Raw genomic sequence first — 21,866 nt, forward strand, 5'->3', positions numbered from 1 at the left:
GGAAAAACATTCCCATCTGGTCTATCTTTGGAATACACAGTATTCCTTGGATTTTGCACACTCCTTCCACATTCTACAAGTCCTCAATCAGACCTTGGTATCCTTCACACCATTACTGGAAACATTTCAAAACAGTACAGTATTTTTATCTGAAGATGGCGAATAGCTTTTAAGTTTCGTACTCCAAGCAAAAGAACAGCTATTACAACTGGTTTCTTTCCTCTTTAAGAAAGATATCCTCACCTGTTCAAAGTGTACACAGACAGAAGAATTGCCAGAGCTTCCTTTTCCCACTTTCATCACTTAATAAAGAAACCAACTGTTCTACTCTCCATAAATGATAGAAGTCTCAGGAGTATAACAAACCAAAGCAACTAAATTTTCCATCTTTCCCTTCTTATCTTCTGTGGATTCCAAAGGATATGGGAATGCACAAAGCAAGGCTTCTCTTTCACAGGTTCTACTTACTTTCTCAGCTCCCCACAGGTTAATACTGTTGCTACCACTCAATGTCCCTTGACCATAACACACTGATAAGGGGAAAAAGTATTCTTCTTCTACACTGGGCTAGGTGCTCATCACATTTACCACAAAGTCCATTTCTCCTGGATTATGCAAAGGCTTCAACAGATGGAATGGGTAATTTTAAGGACCAGCTGCAGCTCCTTAATCCTGGATACTTGTTGGAGTGGCATATTAGACTATGAAACACTGGATTATCTCCATAGTATGTAAAATATCAGCTATAGTATAAGCTTTCTATAAAGCAGTAAGAACTTGGATTGCAGAGTTCAATCCTATTAGTGTTTTGTTTTAAAAAGAAAACATTTTTCTCTTTTGTAAGATAATAATGCAACACCATCCAGTGTTTAATATTTTCCCTATTTCCCTCCAAAAACTGCATAATATTAAATTAAAACATAAAGTAGTAATTACCAGTTGTTACACAGAGCTTTCATGTGTTCCTGAAACTTTTTTTTTACATTTCAGAAATACTTTGTAGGCTTCTGCTCTAAAGCTTATGCTGACATCACAAACACCATTTATAAAGCTCTAAATGTAATTTATTTATTTTTTTAATATCACATACATTTATGTAACACTGTTGTTCATTTAGTCTCCTCTTTGGCATACTGTCTTAACTGCATGAGCTATTCAAAATAATGTATACAGCAAGTATTTAATAGAAGTGATTTTAAGACCTTACTTTTGCTCATTTCTGAAAAGGATTTTTTTCTAAAAGAAGTATTTTGGCCACTGCTATACAGCTCAGTGATGTACTTGTGAACTTCTAGGGAAAAACTGCTGCCCAAAATAAAACATAGAAGAACTTCACATCTGTATTTTTACATTAAAAAAAAATCCACTGAAATTAAAGATGGATAAGGAAGCATATTTAAGCATTGCAGAACTAACTCAGGAACCTGGGAGTAAACTAAACTACAAAATCTCGATGTAAAAGCAGCACTGTGCTAGTTCTTTGGTTTCTTACATTATCTGCTTCCTACTTCCTATACAGAAAGCTCTGTGGAAAAAGTTTATTATAAGGAAGAAACCAGTAATTCTACCAGAAAAGCACTGAGTCTCACTACTGGTTTACTGTCCCTCTTTCCCTCTCTTAAAAATGGCTTTTAAATGCAATATTCAGTTAGCTATTTCAGAACATTCCCCAAATATCAACTGCATACCTGTGTCTCCAAAGCTTTCGTGATATTTGAATTCTTAGTAAGATCTTTGCTTTCTCAGGAGACCAAGTGCTTACCATAAAAGATAAAATTTTAAAAAATTTTAACTGTTTCCCTAAACTGTTAGGTGAGAGTAAAGTAACATTTAATCCTCTTTAAAATCAAATGTTTTATTTTTATGTTTATTCTTACGCTTCTTATGCTATAATGTAGAATCCCAGCTACGTTACTTCTCATGTAAAGACATTAAATCAACAATAAAAATACAAGAAGAAAAACAAAATCAAGTACATCTAATTTCACTTACAGATTAATATCTTAAAAGTTGAAATATTATGCTGATAATAGGCTAAGAGATTTGATGAGAACACCTCAAGATTTAAGTCCAAATTATTGTACCAAAAGGTGTTATCCCAGCCAATCACACCACATACACCTTGACAGCTTGCTTCAAAAATTAGCAAGACTGAAAGTAATTCTTAGTTACAAGAGCTAGTACTTGCAGGACAATGGCAACTTCTCCCAAGTGATTTAAGTAAATGAAAAGCAGCAATCCTTTTGTATTGACTGCAGTGACTTAATAGTGTTATTTTTAGTATTGTAAGCTCTGTTGTTAAATATATATGTTAAAGATCTAGTAATTTTCAACTTCTACAGATCTAAAAGGGAGTTTAGAATGCCTGTTTTTTTTTTCCAAACTACACCTAATATGAGGCAGAACCACATCATCTACTTGAGATCAATTTGATCATCGTTTTCCTCTCATACTACATATATCTTAATTCTCTCTGCTCAAGAGAAATTGAACGTCACATGCATTTATTTTGCAATGTCCAAAGCAAGAAGATCTCTTGATAATTCACTGAGCAATTAAAATGCCTTATAATTTCTCAAGTTTCCTAAGATATCTTGAACTGCCTTCCTTTTCTGAGGAAACAAATTTCAGCAGATATCAGATGAATGCATGACAACCATCTAACCAGCCTGCAGATTTAGGAATCCACATGTAGGCTGAGAAGATGCCTGCTCACACACGCAACAGAGCAGTTTAAATGATGCTAAAGAAATTACTAGAGCAGCATTGATATGGTGCTCATTGCCCTATTATGGTAAATACCTTTAGTATAAATTGTAACAGTTAAGGTGCCACTTTTTTTACTCAGCTGGCAGACACTGTAAGAACCAAGGCTGTGTTAACACTCACACAAGGCTGTGTTAACATTGACACAGAACATTCCTACTTCCAGGGAACACAGTGGATGGATATGCCTCAGTGACCCAGATCTAAGACACAAAAGACCTCAGAGATTTTATCACGAAATTCTGCAGTGACTATTCACAATTTTAGGCTCAGATGCAAATGCCACAAGATACATATAATGAAAACAACTTATATAAGCTAATGTCTAGTTCCTGCTTTCAGCTTCCAGGAAAGATTTGGGATGGTATTGTTACAATTCAAACTTGTTCTTCTTGTGCCTTAGAGCATAGGTCAAGATCAAAAGAGAAAATAATGGTAAGATTAATTTGTGTCCCTATATCTAGTTAACTTGGTAACATTAAGCAAAAGTTTAACAGAACACTATTCTGATATTGAAATTTACTATTTAATCTCATTTTTAGACTACCAGCTACTTCTTTATCTCACTGCTGTCCACTGAATTTTGCATTACTAATGAGATCTACATTCTTCTTCGTTTATTGCCATAGACCCTTCTGGTTTTGCTACTCTGAGCACAGAGCGATAGGGGAGCCTACACACACCTTTTAGCTGTTTCTCTGGAGATCTAACCTGCTGATCTTACTAGAGTGGCTTCTGATCTTACTAGAGTGAAGCAAGCTGTAGCTGACTTAGAAGCTCTATGAAAAGATAAATAAATAAATGAAAACAAAAGCTCCCCACAGTCACTGCAATAAAAAATTAAAAAGCAAGTTAAGTTAATCAGCTGTCCTGTGGATTTTGAGGGATCAGCCACTAGGTGGCAGAAAAATGCAGTTTAATTTTCTCATCATGATAAAGAATTCACCCAACCGATTTACATCTCAGATAACAGGTCAAGCAATCTGTCAAGCAATGTCAGATAAAAAGATGACAGAAAAGCTGATTATCTGTCTTTCCTAGAGTATGAGCTACCTCAACTTTTTCTACTCTCCTGTAAAACCTGAAGAACATTTAAATGTTTGAAAACTCAAGTGTCAAAACAGTTAAACGCCATTGCTTGTTTTATTATACACCACTACAGGAGTATGATCTATCTTGTTCTGTTATCACAATATCACTCCATTTCATATTAAAATGATAGAATATATGGAGAAGTTATTTCAAGATTCAGGTATATGATGGTTGCTTTTCCACCCAAAAAGCACATGAACAATAGCAGGTAGTGTGAAGACTGAAGCAAGAAATATACAAAAACAGTGCAGGGAATTTGGAAATCATATCTGAGAAGCAAGGTTCTGAGTTTTCACAGAAAACCACCTATTTGTAATTTTATATAATGCTTTAACATGATTTTAACAACAAAAATGGTAGGGTTTGTTTTAATGAAATTATATGCATGTCTTGAAACTTTGTATGTTTGTATTAACAGTGTTTTGGGGGGAAAATGGCATTGTAATAGTTTCGCCATTTTTTAAAAAAACTTGCAGTACTCAGTTCACCAGTTTGGTGGGTTTTTTAATTCCTATGGGCCTTTCTAGGTGTACATTTCCTGACTTGGTACGTACTGATTGTTTCTGTAATTTTTTCTTCTCCTTTGATGGTCATCATTCTTTAATATTCTTATTGGGTATTTCAATTACTACAATATGAAATGAGAGAGGAAACTCTCATTTTTTCTACATTTCAATTTTTTCCTGCTCTCTATTTGTACCTTTTCAGAAAACAACACAGAACAAAAGTGTACTTCAAAACAAAGTACTTTAGAAATTATATCATGAGAAAGCACTACTATCACTGTAGCAACAAACGTAAAACCTACAAAACCCAAACTGTTTTACAACAATTCACTCAGTTCCCTCATGCATATTTTACAGGTACTGTATTAGCATAAGGACCTAAACAAACATTACTTTAAAACCAATCTATTTTACATTTATCTAATAAGATTAGGATTTTCTTTTTAACAGACTGAACTTTCTTTTACAAAAAAAAAACCCAACCAAACATTACCACAGTTAACCTTGGATTACTGTCCATAGTCCTTTCACATAACTACAACTGCCAGTGATAAGATTCTACCTCAGTTGAAATCAAAGGGGTTTTCGCTAAGATCCAATAATTTACTTTTTCAGATCACTTTACTACAGCAATAAAGTCTCAGACTACAAGGCTTGGGTAGGAAAGCAAGCCCTCTTTATTGTACCCAAAGTTAAGTCTAACACTGTAGAAAGTAAGTAAAATTGCAAGGCTTTCCTCCTCCACCCTCCCATCTAAAATAATGTTGAAAACCACGTAAAAGCAGAAAAGATCAAGAAAGAAGTAAATTGTGTTTTGTCTTAAGTTAAAAAAAAATTACATTGAAAAAATACTGAGAATTTTCAAAGCTTCATTTGGAAGTTACAGAATTATTCTGCAGCAAATCAGCCACTGAACTGGGAAGAAACATGTCTAAGCAGAACATCTGATACAGACTAAATCTGATAGAATAAAGCTCAAAATCCTTTTGAACTCCACTTAAACACTGTTCAAAGAGCAGCACTTTCACAGTGTCACAGGAAGAATTTGCTGAATTAGCTATAATTCATATAGCTAATAAAAACCAAACACATTAAAAAATGTTTTGTATGTGTTTTCAGGTGAAATTAACATTTTTAAATGCCAAATTCTTCCTCATGATGATGGCTGAAAATCAGACAGAACTTCAGCATCACTTTAATTTCTTCAAATAAGAAAAAGTTACGGAAACATCTGAGTACTAACACGGATTTGCTTTACAAACAGGTTCCTCATTAATGTGACAGATTACTGCCTGGTACTTAAATATTAAGTGAAAACTTAATATTTACTATGAAGTCCAGATAAGTTACTTACTGAAGTAAAAGCCAAAAGTTCTTCTTCAGTTAATTTGTGTATTGGATTGTTCTTCTGGAAGTCTATACTGTAAAGAGAAAAATATAAAACAATGCTGATTTCATCTTTAGAATAACATTATGCAGACCACATTTTTCAAACTTGCAGAAATCTAAAGGACATTCTGGAAAACTGTAACAATGACAAATGGAAGTATGGTATGTGCAGAAGATGACCTAGACCTAGGAATAGTCACAGAAATAAAGAATCATTTAGAGGACCAAAATATTTTAGAGTACCTTTCCAATACTATTCTCAAGTGAAAAGTCTTACTTGATTTAAGCTTATGGGAATAATGATTTCACAAATCCTATAAAGTTTGAAATCCATTGTTTGTTTTTATAGAGATCTGTTTTCAGTTAAAATCCTGTAACTAACTGAAAGCAAACTCCGCAAAGCAAAAAACTACTAATGCTGAAGGGTAATCTCAAACAAACACTGCCTTTCTAGTCGCTCAAGAAATGTCACCACAGGGGTCCATCTCTCACTAACAGGCATTACCACTCCCTTGTAGTATTCAAAGGGGCAAAACCAGAAGAATTCACAGAGGTGAGAATGAAAACTATTTTATTCAGAGTTGGATCTGCTTACAGAGATGATAAAGAAACTTGGCTTGCAACTCTACATGGGTGGACATTGTCTTTAGACAACAGTCCACCAACACTTACAAACATACTACAAGAGCAACAGCCAAACATCACTGTGTTATCAACATTATTCTTGTGCCAAATCCAAAACACAGCACTGTACCACCTACTAAGAAGAAAGTGAACTCTGTCCCAGCTGAAACCAGGACGGACGCTAAAAGCAGTGACTAAGTCTTCATTTAAAACTAACTCAGTGCCTGAAGGAAGATAAGAGACCAACAAAAATAATGCCAGCCTTTAAAACTGGTGTCAGGGGATCAGTGTAACTACTGGCTTGCAAGCATATAATCCGTTGCAGGTAAGTAAGGAAAGACTGTAATGAACAGGACTTGAGATACATGGACAAATACAACGCGAGTGGGGAGAGTCAGCCAGGCTTCTGTAACAAACAAACAAACAAAACCCCAAAACAAAAACAAACAAAACCCCCAGACCAAAACAAAACAAAAAAAATCAAATCCTGCATCATAAACCTGTTGGAGGCTTTCAGACGGTTTAACCAGCATGAGGATACACATAAGATGGTTGATGAAATCAACTTGGATCTCTAAGACTTTTTTTTTGAGAAGTTCCTCACCAAGAAGGACTTTCAAAGAAACTTAGCATTCATATGAGATAAAGGGAAATGTCTTGGCAAAGGTCAGTAACTGATTAAGAGATAGGAAATGGTATGGAGATGGTCATTGGTATAATCCTGCATAGGTTTTGTGCTGTGATCCATGTGCTCTAATATTAATAAAAAAACTGGAACAGGAGAACGTATAGCAAGGTGAGAAAACTTGCAAATGATACGACATTCTTGAAGTGGAGGTGTGAATAGACAATAAGGAGCTGCAGAAAGACCTTACAGGAAAAAGGGGTAATAAAATAAAAATGCCAATAGGAAATGCCAAATGCACAATAGGAAACACAGTCTCAGTGTCACAAAAAATGATAGGTTCCAATCGGACCATTTCTACTCAGGAACAACTCATTAGCCCTGCAGCTGCATAAAAACATTAGCTCAGTACTAGGCAGCTGTTAAACAGACAAATCAAAATGTGAATAATTAATTAGGAAAGCAATAGAGAACAACACACTAGGGCATAGTACATTAAATATACAAATCAATAACCTAAAGCTTACATAAAATATTACAGAAAGCCTTTGTCCATCCATGAATAGCACATTCTGTTCTAGACCTTTCATTTCAAAAGCAGCAATTCTGTATTGGAAAAGACAGCTAGAACAAGTGTTGGTTTATGATGAATAATTATGTTTTATGCCTTACAAACATCTACAAAAGGAATGTCTGACTAGGCTAGGTCTATTCGAAGAGGGACATAGCAGACGTTTTCAAAATTGTCAGGAAGTAAGAGAGTGAAATCACTAAATTAAGCTACTGGCAACTAAAACTACCTGAAGGAGGTTTTTTTGAACAGCAGACAAAATATTTAGACAGACACCTTTGCCAAAAGATGCTACTGATGCAAGAAATTTATGTGGTCTTAATGAAAGATGGCAAACATTTGAGAGATCCATTGAGGGCTGCAATGCAAACAAGTCCGATTAGCCTCAGGAAACCACTGGTCAGAGGCTGGGGAAGTATTAGGGAGAAGGGAGCAACACAAATTTGCCCTGTTATTATTCACCTTTAGGTATCTTCTCACAGTCAATCTTGAAGTCAGAGTACAAAGTTAGATGGGTGCAGATAATTGCTGAGTTTTTGCTTGATTGTTTCCTGGCACATTACCTCTGCAAGTGCAGACAATACAAATTCAGGTTCCTCAGGTAACTGCTTAAAACTACAGTTAACCAGCATGAGATACACTGTGAAGAATAGATGGGTCAGTCTTTCCACATAGGCATTTTATGAGTATTTGCCATATTTCTATGCAGCTTTACCAGCTGTGTTAATTTTGTGAATGAAAAAGAGCCAGACCCAACAAACTGATCACTTTACAAGGATTTTCAAAGTCTCACAAAGGTACTTCAAGCGACTAATGTTTTTTATGTGAGCATTCTGAATAGAAGTTCATTTTCCCAGTGGAATCTCTTCATACAGTTTTATGTACTAATCCACAAGAATAAATTTTGTAGCAATTATTTTGAACAGCCATAAACTGACCATTGTGAGATTGCTATACTGTCTGGCACCTGGAATTGGTTTGTTTAAAAAAAAAATAATTTTTACTTACATGATATGTTTGTAAAGATTAACCAGAGTGTCAAAAAGTATTTAACAGAAAAACCTTCATCACACCTTCAAAGCTGTCCAAGATTTCATGTCATACCTTTTACTTTCATGAGACAACGTGTGTCAGCTCTGACATTAATAACCACAGGATCCATCTTATCTAACTTTACTCATGTAAAATGTAGGCCTTTAATCTAACTAACTGCCTGTGCTTCCTTCAGAATCCATGCAAAAATACAGATAAATTCAGGGAGGGATTCAATCCATTGTAAAATAATAGCCTGAAGTTAAATGAATCACACTCTGCAGGTGCTGATTTCTCCACTGACTAGAGAACAAACACACAGCTATGATTAGATTCTCAAATTTCAAGTAGCTAAATGTTTTCCTGTTTCACCTACTCAAGTTTACTCAAGAGGTTTCCATTGCCAACACGTATACTGGGCTTTTATACATTTTTTTATATAATTACTTAATTGATTCAAAAGCTCATATTTGATAATTTTGTTAAAAATCCTTTAGTCCTAATGCTATTTAGTGCTTATGCAGTTGCTTCAAGTACACTTCTATAGCTCATCATGTAAACTATACAATAGATTATTAAACAATGTACTACTGTAAAATAGAAGTTAGGCTTCCTAATTCCTTACCAGTTGAAGCCTGGTGCACAGCCTTTGACTGAACTGAGGTACCCTCCAGTATAAGGTACTATTTTGACCTGATATGATCCCTGAGAGATAGTAAAAGATGAAGAAATAACCAGCAGTGAGATATTTCTCTTTGCTTCCTTAGACTTTTCTATAGCTGTAACTAATTTCTAAAAGCTTTCCCCTTTTAAAAAATAGTGGTTCAAGTGATGAGGAGGGATTTTCTCCCCTTTATATTGAAACTTTAATATATTTTTCCATTAGCCTCTGAAAGTTTGACTTGAGGCTCTATACAAAGTCTTGGCCACAGTCTTAAGGCTTGACAATAAAATAAATTTTATACCATCATGACTAATTATTTTCATTTAAGATATCAAAAAGCGAAACAAGCCAAGCGACATTTTTGCACCCCTGGGACTTTCTTTTAATATTTCCTTTAGATTTCATTACTACTGCAGTGAGACCATCTGAAGACACCTCTAGACACTTTCTTCCTATACAGTAACTACAAAATCTGATTAGAGTGAAATAGGAGGCCTTTGTGTTAGCAAGGCAGACTGGGGTGCTTCTTCCCCTCCCTCTAAATTTTGTTTTAACTAAAATTTCATTATCATAAGAGGTAAATGTTTCCTTTTACATTTAGTTCTGCAAATAGTATCTGGAAGAAAAGGAATTTGTAGAGAAGAAATAGGATAGCCAAACATTTTAAAGGAAAACTGCCTCAAATTACAGATACCACAAAGAACTGGCTGGGTACAGTTACCTTTGCTAGTTTTTTTAATATAAATGGATTACTGATAAACCAGTTCTTTCCTAAAATCAGTGTAACAAAGAGAAGTTTTTAAAGAAATATCTAATTGATTCAGGCTTATATATGTTATTTACAAACAGGCTTAAGCATACTGCATGAGAAATTGCTTGAATTTTTGTCAGGACAGCTGGTATGAGATATTTCCAACCTTTAAAAATATTTTATATCCCCTTAAAATGTTATTGGGGAGGAGGAGATAAAAATGTTTGCACTGCTACTGTAATAGCACTCTGTTTAGCCATTTAATCATTGCAACCTACTCGAAATGAAATTTATTTTGTATCAGGAAATATTATCTATATTCAGGGAATTCCATAGTATCCTATATAATTGTCATTACATATTTTTCAGAAGTTGTGACAATTTTCAGTTTGTTCTGCTGTCCACAAACATTTCCGTATGTTGCTGATTTTGACTTAACATTATTTAGATATAAAAATCTTAGTTGAATTAAGGGGCATTTTTGTGACATTTGCCGTAAAACAAATATTAACAAGCAGAGTGAAATGCATAGGAAAAAAATTTGCTTAGATTTACTTTTTTTCTTTATTTGCAGGCTGCCTTTCTCCACCAAACCAGATCAGTGTCTGAAAGTGCATTTGCATTAGGAAAAAAATCCACTGCTGACAATGGCAGTCAACAATAGAAGTCACCAGTTCAGGTCTAGCACCACCTTAAAGTATAGTCAGAACTGCTCTGCAAACTTACAGGAATTCTGAAGTCAACTCACTAATTATAAAAGGAAGCGTTTACTCTACTGAATTGAAGTCCTCACTCATGAAAGAGAAGCACAGAATCTGTTACAGCTAAGGCTTGAGAAGAATGTTTTGCTAAAAAGCCAGTGCTAAGTGCTTTAACATGTATGTGCTTCCTTGCAAAGTGATATACCAATAGCTGGCATAGACACCAAGGGTACAGCCAGCAATCCAAGCCTGAACTCCACTCAGGCACAAGAACAGTTCTCAAAGCTGGCATCCTACTAACCTTTCTGCAACATGGCTGGATATCAAATCTTGTCTCCAACTCTGAGTGAAAGTATTTCAGTTACTTAACATTACCCCACCCATTGAATGGCATTTACTATTCCTATATAGAAGCAACATTGGATTTTGTTTGGTCGGTTTGCTTCAGTTTCTTCTTGCCTTGAGTCCTGCAAACTCCCATACCACTTGGATTATAAGGTACACACACAGCTGGCAGTCAATATGGTTTCTAGCCACTATTCAGAGCATGACAGTGGTGGTTTCTAAGTGACATACTGTGATCAAGAAACCCACTGTGCAGCTAGCCAATGTAAAATTCAAATTCTACCCTTTAAAAAAAATAAAAAGGGAAAAAAAAAAAAAAGAACAATAGGTAAATTAAAATTTTCTTCAGAAGTGTGGGGGCAGGAAGGATAATCTGAATATAAGACAATACTGTGTTAAAAATAAAGTGTTCATAAAAATGCTCCTCAGGAAGGGGAAGGCTTTGCCTTGACTTCAGTCAGTGTGAAAAACTAAAGTGTCTGGGCTAAGAACATATGTCAATTCACTGCCCACTCCTTGATCCTCAAACTGGATCTAGATTTGGCCTTGAAACAAGTTTAAGACTTGAGGAATTAAGAAAATATGAAGCCACAGCACATACTCCACTCATGAATTCCTGACATGCACAGACATGCAACTTCACATCTGACTGGAAATATACAGCCAAGCAAGCATCTGGTTCTCCAAAAACCTGGTCTCAGAAGTGGGCATATGAAAGGCAACAATCTTCATTACTGACTTCCACCTTTATGGACAAGAAGGGGAAATGTATCTAAAAATTTTGCCAAGTGGGGAGAGTGGGAAAGAGAAATATTATAACATATACTACAGAACAAACAAACTCCCACATCACAAAGGAACAACTGTCAAAAGCTGCACTGTCAGCTTATGCCATGGAATTTTCTCACTAGGATTTTGCTGACCTAAGAAGTAGGATTCACCCATTGTTCAGCTCCTGGCTGCCTTCTGACTTGGGCAAGATATCCAAGCAGTACTGCAGATTACATCATTTTGCAACTCATATATCACAGAAGTGTTTTGAGAATCCTTAATGATGAATGTTGCATCGAAGACACCAATTGACTATACATTACTTCTACATACTATAACTTCTGAAACAAATCACACACAAAAAATTGCAGGATAACTGTCATTGACTACATGACTACTATGTCACAGAAAATAATATTCTCCATTAGAAAAATGAGAATATTCAGCAGTAGCCAGGTTATGATCCTCAAGTCTCAAGCTGCTTTTTGTTCTTCTGTGCTGTTTCCAGAATCCATGTAGCATATAATTTCTGAAAGTCAGGAAAATAAAAAAAAACGGAGGTGCAAAACCACGAGGACTTTGCACTATAGCTTATAACTAGCAATGGACACTCAATTTATACAAGTATTCCCATTTGACTGAATAGCACAGCAGTGTCTTTCTTGGTGGTTGATCCTCATAGGAAGATGACAGTTGCAGAATCTGAAGTATGTTTCCAAAATCCACCAAAGTGCCATCACTATATGCTAGCTAATCACAGCTGACATCTGAAACAGAACTAATCTGAGGCACAAAGAATATAATGCTTTTTAAGCGTAAAACAACAATACAGCAATTAATGAAATATTGCTGAAATTCTGAACTGGACACTAATGTTCACACTGAGATAACTGAAAATGCTATCCATGTATGGTGCAAATCTTTTAGTATTTTAGCCAGACTATATAATAAGGAAGGGAATAAAGTCCCATCAACTCACCATTTCATTATCACAATGATTCATGCAGTTGTTTTTTTTTTTTAAGTAACTAAGTTAGTTTATACTAACTTACCATATTCCAAGGATTACAGCAAGCTCTTCTGCACACAAATCAGGTATCTGGTACTGATCAGCATCTGCTAATTTTATCTCATTTAGCACTGTGTCATCATTTAAATCAAAATTCTGTTAGAAGAGAAAAAATATTTTAAAATAGATAAAAACAGTTATAGAGAAATTTATGCCTTCAAAATATGAAAAAAGATAGATTTGTTTGAAAAAGGATAATACTACCATTACAGAAAGAGAGAGGGGAAAGTAATCTACCATAATTATGACAGAATAACTAAATAATGAAGCCACTACAAGGAAGTATCATCCAACACACTTTTGCTACAAATATACTGATTCTCATTCAGAAAGAACAGCATTTAGAGCAACTCTAAGGTTACCTAGTATTGATTTTCTATTTAAACAAGGGCTGAAGGCAGTTTTCCTTCTCGAACTGTTGCTTATAGAATTATCAACAATTTCATCCTCTATTACATGTATACACAGACAAGCTGAAACAGATTACTGTTATGGTCATTAATGCAGGCTTTCAGGCTAGCAACCATGGACCTCTGGGAATCTAAGAATTTCTTTTTAAGTATCAGCAAAGCCCAACTACATAAAGCATACCTTCTGCCAGTACAGGTATATTCCTTACACAGAGGATTTTTAATTTTTAAAAGGACTTTGATACTAAAAAAACATAGTATGAAAAATCTTCACCAAGTCAGCACCTCCAGATACTTTATTCTGGCAAAGGCAAGAAGGGGTATTCTGAAAATGTTTGTTCCTGCACAACTAGTTATGAATTTCCATAAATCTTCCTCTGGAACACACCTTTTATTTAAAGAGTATTTAATTTAACTTTTACAAAAAAATATGCTACCTGAAATTCATTGTCTGTCACTTAACTTGAAGGAGAAAGTAATAAAATCTATGGCTGAAAAGTGTAAATTACTATGTTCACAGGATTTGTGTTTGCTTTGAAACAACAAAAGATTCCTTTGGCTGCAAGCAAAGAGGAGGTAGCTGTAATACTATTTCTCTTTCCCTTGAAAAACAAAAAATACCCCAAAAAAAAAAAAAAAACAACAAAAAACCACCAACAAAACAATTGGTCCTGAAATCAATTATCATACTACTAGGTAGTTTTTAGAATCTATTAAAAACAGATAATGGATTTATATTAACAGTCTTCCAAATTTCCTATTAATTTCCCTTCAGTGTCCTAGTAGCTGCTTCTCATTCATATCTTCCATTGGCAAGCTCAAAATGAATGTCCACGGAAGAACAAAGAACAAACAGGAATGCTTTGAAGTGGGTTATCTGCATTCATCACCAGTATTTTATCACTGCATAAAGGAAACTAAACTGTGATTTGACAGAGAACGTGAAGAAAATAAGCTTATTTTATTTAAGGGGTAAAGAAGATATTAGCACTCTCGCATATTGATTACCATAATTTTCTTCTCTTACTACATTAGCATATATAAGGATTATCTACCACTTCCAGACAAAAACTGTTTTAGAACTAGTATAATGATACCACTTCATTAGGTGTAACATAAGTTACAATGTAATTTACACGGCAATCAGTTAAAAATTTCCACCTTCACATCTACATAATGTTTAAAATCTAACCAGTACAAACAGCACTAATTGCTTTAGCTTCACCAGAATATCAACTCCCTGAATTCTACTGCAATTGTATGTCAGAGTTTTAAGCATGATTTCCATTCCTAGATTTAAAAAAGTTCCTAATTCCCTCAAAACATAAAAAAAAGCTCTGAATTTTTTAAAACTAATCAAACTATTTTAACATGCTGCTTCTTATTAAGAGTCCTTATACATCACCTCAAGTCTGAGGCTTTCCTTTTGGAGAAACTGACCTGGGAGCAAAGTTTTGGATTCACAATCTCAAATACTTATTTTCAAATGCAAATAATTTTCCTTGCAGTGCCATCTGAAATAACATAATTGCTAAGCACCAGAGGGAAGCACAAAGCCTTTGACCTGAAATCAGCCCAGCTACCAGTCCAACAATTGGACACATTATTATTTTGATTGTATTTTAATGGAATTAAATTACTCGCCACTTAATAGCAAAATAACTTTTTTGGTCTTCCTACAAACAAGAGTAGGGGAAGAACTCTAGGACCACAGAAGTAAGCATTGCAAAACAGGAGTTGAAAATTAGGTGTATCCAGTCTCAAGCTGGCCTTTTTCCAAACTGTCAGAGTTATAATTCTCTTATGAATTTTTCCACTCATCCAGGACAAATCCTATCTTGAGACAAGTAGAGTATTTTCCTTTATCTGCAAATGGCAGATGTAAAATAAGAACACTGGAGAGATTTGGAAGAAAATTTCCCTATTACAATTTTGCAGCATGATCACAGGCTTTTTAGCTAATTCTCTGGAGGTTCTCAGCACCTGAGAAGACTTGGCTTCTATGCATTTGCCGTGAACAGTCTTTTAAAAGTACACCACAAGCATCCTCCCTAAAGTTAAGAAGGGATGCCAGGATGATTGTCCCAGTTAGAACAGCTGAGACCAGTTCATCACTGGATGGGTGTAACCCAAAACTGTGTATTCTATAGCCTTCCATGCCATTTCCCAGAAATTGTTATCAATAGACTATTTACACCCTCTGCCCAGAGCAGGCCTGGCTCCTCAGGCTATAAACTGGGTGTTAAGAGGTCTGTGAGATAGGAGGGTGCCCCTTGTCCTCACACCCACTGTGGAACTCCCTGCCCTGAGGGAAGTACTGGGCATCCCTGCCTGAACTGGAGAATATATAATCTTGGAGTCTTGGAACCTTTTTTTAACCATTCATGGGATCCAGAGGAAGACTGCAACCACCACTTCTCAACCAGACTGCAATCACCACTCTTGACCAGACTGCAACAGCACTCTCACCAACAGGTTTTCCCCTCTCCTTTTCCTTTGGACTCAGGGGGCCCAACGAACATCACTCTGTTCATGCCCCAGGGTGCTGGGTTATACATTTGGGTTTTGTGGGTTAAAACCAATTGTTAGTCTGTATAATCATACTTATTGTATTATTTTATTAAATTGTTATTCTGACTTATAATCTCTCTTTTGAGTTGGGTTCATTTCCCCTGCTGGTTTACCTTTAAACCAATGATCTTGGCCAGTTTTGGCAGAAGGAAAATAGCATTACCTTCAATTTTAGCTAAAAGAACAAGATACAGTCAAGGCCGATGAATTTGAGATCAGAGTTGACTAAAGAAATGTTAGGAGTCACCGTTAAAGTTAATTACACTACACTGACAAACTACATTAATAAGTTGTGCTTTGATACTTTAATTGGTAATTCAGTGCACACACGAATTAAAGAATCTACTTAGGCAAAACTGGTCTAATACTGTGACAAAACATTCACAAGTTAATAAAATGTCTGAACTTGAAATACCTCAGGTTTTCCTCAAATCAGCACACAGTTCCAATACAAGATTTTCTAGAATTTGGCACAGTCAAGATGCAGAAATAAAAGGCTGTAATTTTTCTTCCCCCAGAAATAGGCTGTGGGAACAAAAAGCCCAACTTTTTTTAATGGGGAGTCTGACTAACCTATGACAGAATTATATGCCACAGCACTCAGACTTGCACAAAACTCAACTCCCTCCCTGCAGCCAAAGCCTCCCAACTCATTTCCAGCACCATGTTTTTACTTTTCCAAAAGAGTGGATATCCTTACTTTCTCTAGCATTATTTTCAAGCTACATTCAGTAAAATTTTAGTAGATAACATAACTAATTTATAAAGGTTCCAAATACCCCAGTTTTCTTTCTCAAACCCTCTGCTAAGCTTACTTCAGAAGTTCTGCGTCTGTTCACTAAAAGGACATAGTACTTGATTAGCAAAATATTTCATTCCTGATTATATCTACAGCCTAAAACAGTGTTGTCACTTTTATTGAAATGATGTAATTATTTTATTCCAAATTAAGTCCCTATTAGAAGTAGACTACAAAGGCAAATTCTTCAGAGAAAGTGGCAACTGGAAAAAAACAGTCATAAAATACCCCAGTTAGGGATCCTGAGAACAATGCATCCTGTCATTGAGTTCTAGGTAAGTTGTACCTCAAGTCAATAATTGAGTCAGTCATTCACCAAGCAGCCTCCCCTGAGCTCTCACTATCCTATAATGGGTTGCTATACATAGTTCTGTCATAAGTGTAAGTTATTACATTTGTGTAATCAATCTCTTTTCATTAAATCAAATGCAACACCAAGGACACACTAATGGACAAACAAAAAAAAAAATCTAGGATAGTCTCCTAAGATATTTATGTACTCAGTTTAAAAGTATTGTCAATTTTTTTTGCTTAAGAGCCCTGCTTGACCCAGAAGTCTATCAAAGCACTTTTTTTAATAAAGTCTTTCCAATTTGAAGTATAAACTTTGGACCATAATGCCTCAATTTATCCCTGGCTTCTTTAAAGAGGTGAAATAACTTTAAATGTCCTTATGAAGGAAAACTGCCATCCTAAAACAATTCAGTGGTTCTTGAGCAGTTTATAATTGAAATCATCATACATACCCTTAAGATAAGTAGGACCAAGTCACGTAATTCACGCCATAGGAATAACTAGACTAATTTCCTATCTCTGCACTGTAACTGAATACATCTGTCAGCCCATAGGGATCTGTGCATTTCTGTGATGCCTTGCAGGCTATTTTGAAAATCTGCCTCTCACCTGTTTTCCCAGTTCCATCATTCTTAGTCACTAAAAATTAATTCATAAACTGTAGAGGACCATATTTTCAAACATGCTTTTAGTTGAGTAGCCACATCTGTCTTGCAGATGTTCATGTGTTGTTTTACCCCATGTCCTTTAATATTAGGCAAATTACTGCCCAACAGCTTTTCCACAAACTTTCAGAAATCCCAAGTAAGTTTCTCCTAAACATGACACTCTTTTTTCCCTTGCAGACACCCAAGAAAAGCTTCAGAACATTTTAAGAAATTAAAGCAATTCTTCTCAGATACATACTATTGTTAAGCTTTCTAGAGGTGTTGGAGCAGGACTTAGTTCACTGTGAGGAAGGATGAATTCATCTGTTCTTTGGACATCCAAAATAAGCTGTGCAACGTATTTCTCTTGAAACCGTGTTCTCTTCCCCAAAGCACCTACAGAAAATATGTTTACATTAATGAACACTAAAAACCAGTAATCTGATAACATACGAGAAAAAAAAACCCAAACAAAAGAGAGAAATACACTGAGAATTAACCTATGAAATTTAGCAGTGGTTTAACTCTGCTTGATCTCTTTCAGTGAACTACGTGTTCTCACTGCTAGCTAAGACATACAAAGAAATAGGTTACAAACATACAAACACAGCTATATAGGTCTTGCAAAGCTGCTTTTTAGTTAAATTCCTCATAACCTAGCATATTGAAAGCTCACAGTCATCAGGTTTCATCAGTTCCCTGCTTATTCCCAAGCAGTAAACCAAAAACAATTTTTCCATTTGATTGCTAAAAGTTAATGACTACATGGAGACATTTAGGCAAATGAAAATCCCATCATATCTTTCAGGCCACCATTTGAAATATTTCAAATCTTCATTTGAAGACTTAGGTCTTTGAAGAAGGATCACAGACATGACATTACCATAATATGGCAGAGAAGATACTATGAAAGTAATATTAGGGAGTGAGTGGAACAGTGAACCAATGAAGGTTGTATAATGAATTAATCAATATTCAGAATGCACAATGTAAATTCTTGTATGTTATTTCTTTAGTTCTTTACTAGACTCTATGACAATTTTTATTAGTTTTTAGGGAAGCACTTGATATTTATAGCAAATTGTAAAGGAAAACATGTCTGTTCTTCCTGTTAGCAACTTGTTTGTGAAATGCAATCAGAGAAATCAAAAAATAAGTTCAGGACAGTAACTTAAAATAACAGAATTTTAACCAGAGCCAAAATGGAGCTAAAAATTACTCTCTAAAATTTGGAGGTTTGCTTGTTTATTATTACTGTGATAAAATGCTCAGAGAGTGCAAACTGTGAAAGTCAAATAACAGAAATGGAGGAATGATGCTAATCCACTGCTGCTTTTGCAGAACTAATTTAGATCAAGTAAAGTTCTTATTTTGATTCTAATTTTGAAAAACTTTCAGCATATAAAATCTATAAGGTGAAGATGATTGACTGCTCATGTGACAATGTCCTGAAGATGAGGCCATTGTCTGTAAGAATCACCTGGCAGAGGCACTGAAATAGCAATCACCCACTTTTCTTACTGAAAGTGAAAAGAGACTAGTAAAGAACCCAGAAATTAAACCAATTTCTCCTTTTCTGCCAATTACCACTTTTACTGGGAAAGCCCTGTATTAAGACTTTATGAAGAAATGAAAAAGGTTCTAAAAATATCATCTTAAAATCTGCAGAGAAGAGACACACAGAGAGAAATACTGGGTAATGATTCATACTAATTTCACACAGTAGCACTCAATATTCAATTTTAATATTCCTTGAAAATCACTATGCTGTAATTAATTTCCTATTATGTCTTACTGCCTAAACAGCCAAATAAAACACTTGCAAAGTTATTCTGGTTACCAATAAAATTGCTTGCTACCACAATGCTACCATAAACAAATTTTGATTTGTTTATGCTCTGATATGCACTCATCTTCCACCCCATTTTTTTAAGCTAAGAACTCCTTGCTATTACAGGGACAAAGCACTATTTTTACTATTTTCGTATCATGTGTTTAAGCTGAGGAAAAAATTGGATTCATTTACACCACCAAATGTGGCAGTGTTGAAGGGCAGGTTGGATAAGGCCTTGAGCAACCTGGTATAGTGGGAGGTGTCCCTGCCCATGGCAGCAGGGTTGGGACTAGATGATGTTCAAGGTCCCTTCCAATTGTGAATATTCAACGATTCTATGATATATTCTCACAAAACAGAAGGAATCTACACAGAAACTTTACTTTCTGTTCCATATTAAAAGTTCCCAGAGATGTATTACTGGTCATGAAAACAATAAGCAGACAATATGCAGATCTCAGAGTTTAGCATTATTAATCCTCCAGATCTGTTATCATAAATTTATTTAGATTACTACCCTTCAATTCATTAAATTTATATGCAAGAAGGATCACAGCGTTCTCTTATACTGGAAATGGTTTTATGGAGTTATTGATGGTTGTGACTCATTGTGAGGGATATAAGGATGCTTTTTAATAAATGATGAATACAGCATATATTTGCATTACTGGGACTTAAAAAAAAAGTACACAAACCAAGTATGATTTATTCACATATTTCTAAAATAACTTTGGAAAATACTGTTCCTGAAATCTCTGCTTAAGAATAATATGTTTCCATGTTGTAATAAAATATTCAACTAGTAAGGATTACAGCCATTAATGCATATAAACCTCTTAAAATCCTTTCCTAAAAAGGAAATTTCTTCCAAAAGCCTTAAAAATGTCTTTGCTAGAGATTGGATTTTTACATTAAAGCAAAGTCTTTTCAGATGATGTAACATTCCTCCCATTTAGCCCAAACATGCATGTCAAATGAATTTGTCTAGAATGCCAACAATTCCCACATGCTCAATTCAATTCATTTGCCTTCAGGTTAGAAATCCCTCATAACTATTCTAATAGATTTATGAAGATAAACCACAGACCATTTAGGAGCTTCACAACATTTTTCCAAGTTACTATATCACCACAATCTTTCTCTAGGACTAGCATAACCTCTTGGTAAAGTAATCAAAAAAATAAATAATTCCACTGCATCCAATCTTTTTTTTTCTCCTTCAAGAGTTTTTTTCTAAATTAGATTTAAGGAAATTATTAATCCAAAATCTAAACATGTCCTTTAAAGGAAAAAAAAATCCAACACGTAAGTTGAGGAATAGCAGTGAATAGCCCCCTGACTCTTTGATCTCACTTGTTCTCAGTTCATTACATTTTTATAGCTTGAGTATCATCATAGCTACTGTTGTTTTCAATAAAAAACAAGAAAATGTTTGGTTAATTTTAAAGGAAACTACTTTTTAATACCAAGTTGGTATTGCCAGTTGGTTCCATGCCACACATGGAACACATGACACGCACAGCTCATTTTGTGTACAGGAAAAAAGGGTAGAATTAACTGAAATGTATAGAATTCCTTCAGATATATGTAAATTATTCCCATGTTTTAAGTAGATACCACTGAATATAATCAATTCATAGTTATGCCAAAACATTATGTCAGAAGATTTTCATTATGGATCTTTCAAAGTAAACCGTAAAATTCGTTTGGTTTTGCGTTTCCCTGGGGGGTTTTTGTTTGTTTCTCTGTGGTTGGGGTTTGTTTGGTTTTTTCTGTTGTTGGCTCAGTTTTTTTAATTAAAATATTAGAACTGACTCAGGGTATAAGCAGGGTTAGCTGCATCTCCAACCTAGACATGATGGAACAACTAGCCTTGTGACATACAGTGATGTAATGGGTAAGGAAGCTGCAAGTTTCAGTTCCTTAGTGCTTTCCACTAATAAGTCTATAGAAAAAACTATATAAAGATTTTTTGCATTTCTACTCAGGCACAACTATAAGTTCTCACACAGAAAAGGTGCATATTTTATATACTTTGATTACCTAGCAGGACCAACTAGACCAAAAAATCCCATATCTATACATGTAATTTCAAGTGAAGTTGCAAGTGCAGCAATCTGATATGCCCAACTCCAAAGAATAGGTTCTGAAAACATGATTATAAAGTCTCCATAGTAATTGAATGCTTGTGATTTCGGTTCATTGGAAATCTGATTTCTTTGGTTATTTCCTGCGATAACAACAGTCCTGGAAGACTTCTCCAAACAAAGAGAACAAAAAATCATCATGACACCAACAGAGACAACTAGACTTAGAATTTGACATGAAACACTAGAAGGAAGGATCATGATACCTCAACTGCTCAGACACCCATTTAGGGATGATATTGTAACAAGATGTCATAT

The 21,866-nt window shown here is 35.0% G+C and overlaps 1 protein-coding gene across 2 annotated transcripts in view; it reads right to left on the reverse strand.

The window, feature by feature from the left end:
* Positions 1 to 21,866, reverse strand: part of TTC27 (tetratricopeptide repeat domain 27) — a 117,496-nt gene that overhangs the window by 74,548 nt on the left and 21,082 nt on the right. For both annotated transcript variants that reach the window (XM_064648539.1, XM_064648540.1), the window contains 3 exons: positions 17,887 to 18,023; positions 12,890 to 13,002; positions 5,719 to 5,785 (listed from right to left, as the gene is read on the reverse strand). In XM_064648539.1, coding sequence (XP_064504609.1) covers positions 5,719 to 5,785; positions 12,890 to 13,002; positions 17,887 to 18,023 — 317 coding nt within the window. The remainder of the gene's footprint in view (positions 1 to 5,718; positions 5,786 to 12,889; positions 13,003 to 17,886; positions 18,024 to 21,866) is intronic.

The sequence above is a fragment of the Pseudopipra pipra genome, chromosome 3 (genome assembly GCF_036250125.1).
Source record: "Pseudopipra pipra isolate bDixPip1 chromosome 3, bDixPip1.hap1, whole genome shotgun sequence".
NCBI lineage: Eukaryota > Metazoa > Chordata > Aves > Passeriformes > Pipridae > Pseudopipra > Pseudopipra pipra.